Source organism: Apaloderma vittatum, unplaced genomic scaffold (genome assembly GCF_000703405.1).
Source record: "Apaloderma vittatum isolate BGI_N311 unplaced genomic scaffold, ASM70340v1 scaffold32315, whole genome shotgun sequence".
NCBI classification, from domain to species: Eukaryota; Metazoa; Chordata; class Aves; order Trogoniformes; family Trogonidae; genus Apaloderma; species Apaloderma vittatum.
In genome coordinates this window covers 10949-14350 of record NW_009719412.1, presented here as the reverse complement: position 1 = coordinate 14350, position 3402 = coordinate 10949, and the positions used below count along the sequence as shown (strand labels likewise).

General features: G+C 45.3%; 1 protein-coding gene across 1 annotated transcript in view; it reads left to right on the top strand.

The window, feature by feature from the left end:
• UBTD2 (ubiquitin domain containing 2) overlaps positions 1–172 on the top strand; it is a 23543-nt gene extending 23371 nt beyond the window's left edge. The window contains exon 2 of the mRNA XM_009870624.1: positions 1–172. This exon is cut by the window's left edge and continues 244 nt beyond it. Coding sequence (XP_009868926.1) covers positions 1–172 — 172 coding nt within the window.
• Positions 173–3402: the final 3230 nt, after the last annotated feature.

Sequence of the window (3402 nt, the reverse complement as noted above, 5' to 3'; positions counted from 1 at the left end):
GGGGCGGCGGCCGGCGGGGGAGGGAGGGGGGCCGGCCAGCCAGCGCTGGTTCTTCTCAGGCAGGCCCCTGGCAGACAAAATGAAACTGGAGGAGCTGAAAATTCCAAAGGACTACGTGGTGCAAGTCATCGTGAGCCAGCCCTTAGCAAATCCCACCCCGGTGGAAAACTGATTTCTGCTCGTTTATTGATTCTTCTTTCCTCCGTCTCTGTCGTGGGGTTTGTTTTCACTGCCCTCTCTTCTTTCGGTTTGTCCTGCTAATGGATTGGTCCCAAGAAATGACCAGCAAAAATTCCATCTGTGATGGAGATCTGCAAAAACAAAACATAAAAATGTAAACTGGCCTTTGGGGTTTGCCTGATCTCGTATTTAACACAACAGAAAACAGCACAGGGCAAGGGGAAGGGAAAAGAGAAGGGGTTACAGCAACGGAGGGAAGAGATTGTTTTTCACTTAAATAATACAAATATGATTCTTAAAACTGTACGTGGTGTCCTGCTCCATAGAGCCAGAGCAAAAGAGAGCACTTTTTTTTAAGAAATAAGTAAAACTAACCAATTTATAAAATCTCCTGTTGGCACCACGTACAGTTCAGGCAAGAATCGCAGCTGCTCTGGGTGGGTCTGGCGCTGCTTGTTCCCGGGGATCCTTTCTGCTTTGACCCGACTCACGTGCTTTGCCCGGTGCTGCTGAAGCACGGCCGGCCCCGGGCAGCAATGCTGGGCCGGGGACTCGGTCTCTGTCCTACACAGGCAGCTCCTGGTGATGCTCAGACCAAGCAATTGAACATTCCAAGATGGCAACGCAGTCCTGTGCCACTGCTGGCTCCCGAGCTGGGAACAGCCTGCCGGAGCCTTAGGCAATAACTTAGTCCGTGTATACTCTCACGTACTGTACTGTAAACTTACTCGCTACAAACTGACTTGGCCTGATACCTGCTGGCCAGCCGGCACCCGAGTGCGTGCCTGCTGAATTACTGTGCATCACTCAGATCGTTTAAAAAAACCTCTGACCAGGCTAGCCAAGGCGAGCGATGCGCTTGTTGGTGCTGAAGGGTTAGGAGCACACCTTGGTCAAATGGCACTGGTGTAATAGGTTCAGGCTAAACTGCAGTTACGCCCAGGTGCAAGGAACTGCAACTTTGCCCACTTGATTCCCAGAGGACACAAAACACGGAAGGTGGCAAGAGGGACACAACTGCACACGATTCTCGGCTTTTTGCATGAGTGTCATTTGAAGCAGCAGCCAGGCCTCTGGCTTTGGTGACTCTCCAGCCAGGACAGCTGGAGGGTTCCTCACTGACACGCACCCGTGGTGTTTTGCAGCCCCTGCTTTTCCTTCAGAATGTAAGAGGAGCCATTTTGGCAAATGACAAATCTTTTTGTAGTCTCAAAACTCTGAATTGGAACATATTAGGGTGGGAAGGGTGGGAATACAGTTGCTTGTTCCCTTAGACATGCTCTCTGTGTTCCTTTGACTGCTCTGCAGCCCTGTCTGATAATGCCTTTGGTTGAGATCAAATGCCCCTATTCCTTCTAAACATGATTTCTGATTTGCTTGGGTTTCTTAGCCATCATTGAAATTACTTCATTTCTTCCAAAGTTGAATGTGCTATTCAGGTATGAATAGCATGTTTTTCTTGGTCTCTGTCTTCCCTCTCTGAACCAATTGTCTAAAGCTACAGTTGTCCCAGCTCTTTCTCGTCTGCTAGTGAAGCTGGTGGGTTACACTGACAAATTCAAACTTGTTACTTTTGCTCCTGTATTAATTCTGTAGTACTCAGTTTCTCAGGCTTGAAGGGAGTTCTTGCTCCACGAGCATCAGCACAGAGCCAGAACGAGCAGAGGTCACTTGTACAACATCATAAGTCTTTCCCAGCAGGTGGAAGCGGGTGCAGAAATTACATTGATGGTTGGAAGACAGATCTGCCTTCTACATGTTTCCTACCCTACCCCAAATAAACACAGCTCTCTTTTCGGTCCCCGTGTTGTATTAAGCCTCTGGTTTTCTGACAGCTCCTTTAGCAGCCCCAGCTCAGTACGGGATGGCTGAAGTGTAGTGGCAGAGCTGTGTAAAGGAAAATTAGTTCCCTGTTCTCATAAACACCAAAGTGACTTGGTTTTCTTTTTCTTTCTAAAGGTGAAATCAAAGCTGATAAAGATTAATCTATAACAGAAGTTCTCTATTGTGGAGGTTTTTTTGAGACAAATATAACTTACTATACTGAGGCTTTGCAGGCAGATCTTTTGCATTCCACAGGGGCAAAAATATGTGGTATATAAACAACTCAAAATTTCTTGGATTGCACTGGGCAAAGGATGGTTTCGTGCCAGGAGGACAGTACTTGTCTTGTAAGGCATAATTTACAAACTTACATCTCTGTACAAATGGTCTTTACAATGTCATTTCCCTGCAGTCCCTTCTGGAAGGGGAGAAATTCTAATGGATTAAGGAGTAAACCAGGGTGGCACTTCTGTTAACTGAACATTAAAACACTACTTGCCTTTTTTTCCCCCCCTCCCCCATAGGATACATTTTGTTAAATTTCTTTTTCCTTCTCTATTTTTGTTGAGGCATATACTGGTTTTGATATTACAGCATCTAGGGGCTGGCAGAGCTCCTCCTTTCACTCTCCCTTTCTTAGTTGGAAAAGATTCAGTTTTATTATGCTGTAATAGATGACCATGTTTTATATTAATTGCTTTTATGTTGGCAAGCAAGGAGATGATCTGAAGGCCATGACGTGAGTGGGTTTTGGGTAGAACAGAGAATTGGTTCATGGAGACCTCTTCTCTAATAGCCTCCCCCTCTCCTGTCCCTGAAGCACATATCTAAAACTGCAAAAATTCAGTTGTAGAGGTGAAAGTGGATACTTCTCAATCCCTTTCGTATAAAATGACAGATGTACTAAGCACGTCCCCTTCTGGAAACTGATTTTACAAGATTTGTAGTAGGAAAGAATTACAAGTTCCAAAATATATATATATAAAAATATATATTAAAAAAATAAATAAGTCAGTAATGAAGGTATAAAGGCATACAGTATGTTGACTGACATATCCCATGTATATACGTCGAGAGAGCAGTCGTTTCTGTCTCTGCAATGCTTTGGCCTTGTCCCACGAGATGGTGTGTGGTGCAGAGGTTGTAGTAGGAAAGAATTACAAGTTCCAAAATATATATATATAAAAATATATATTAAAAAAATAAATAAGTCAGTAATGAAGGTATAAAGGCATACAGTATGTTGACTGACATATCCCATGTATATACGTCGAGAGAGCAGTCGTTTCTGTCTCTGCAATGCTTTGGCCTTGTCCCACGAGATGGTGTGTGGTGCAGAGGCTGGGGCTGCCCTGGGGCTCCCGTGGGGTCCCGGGGCCCAGCGGGGCTCCCCCTGTG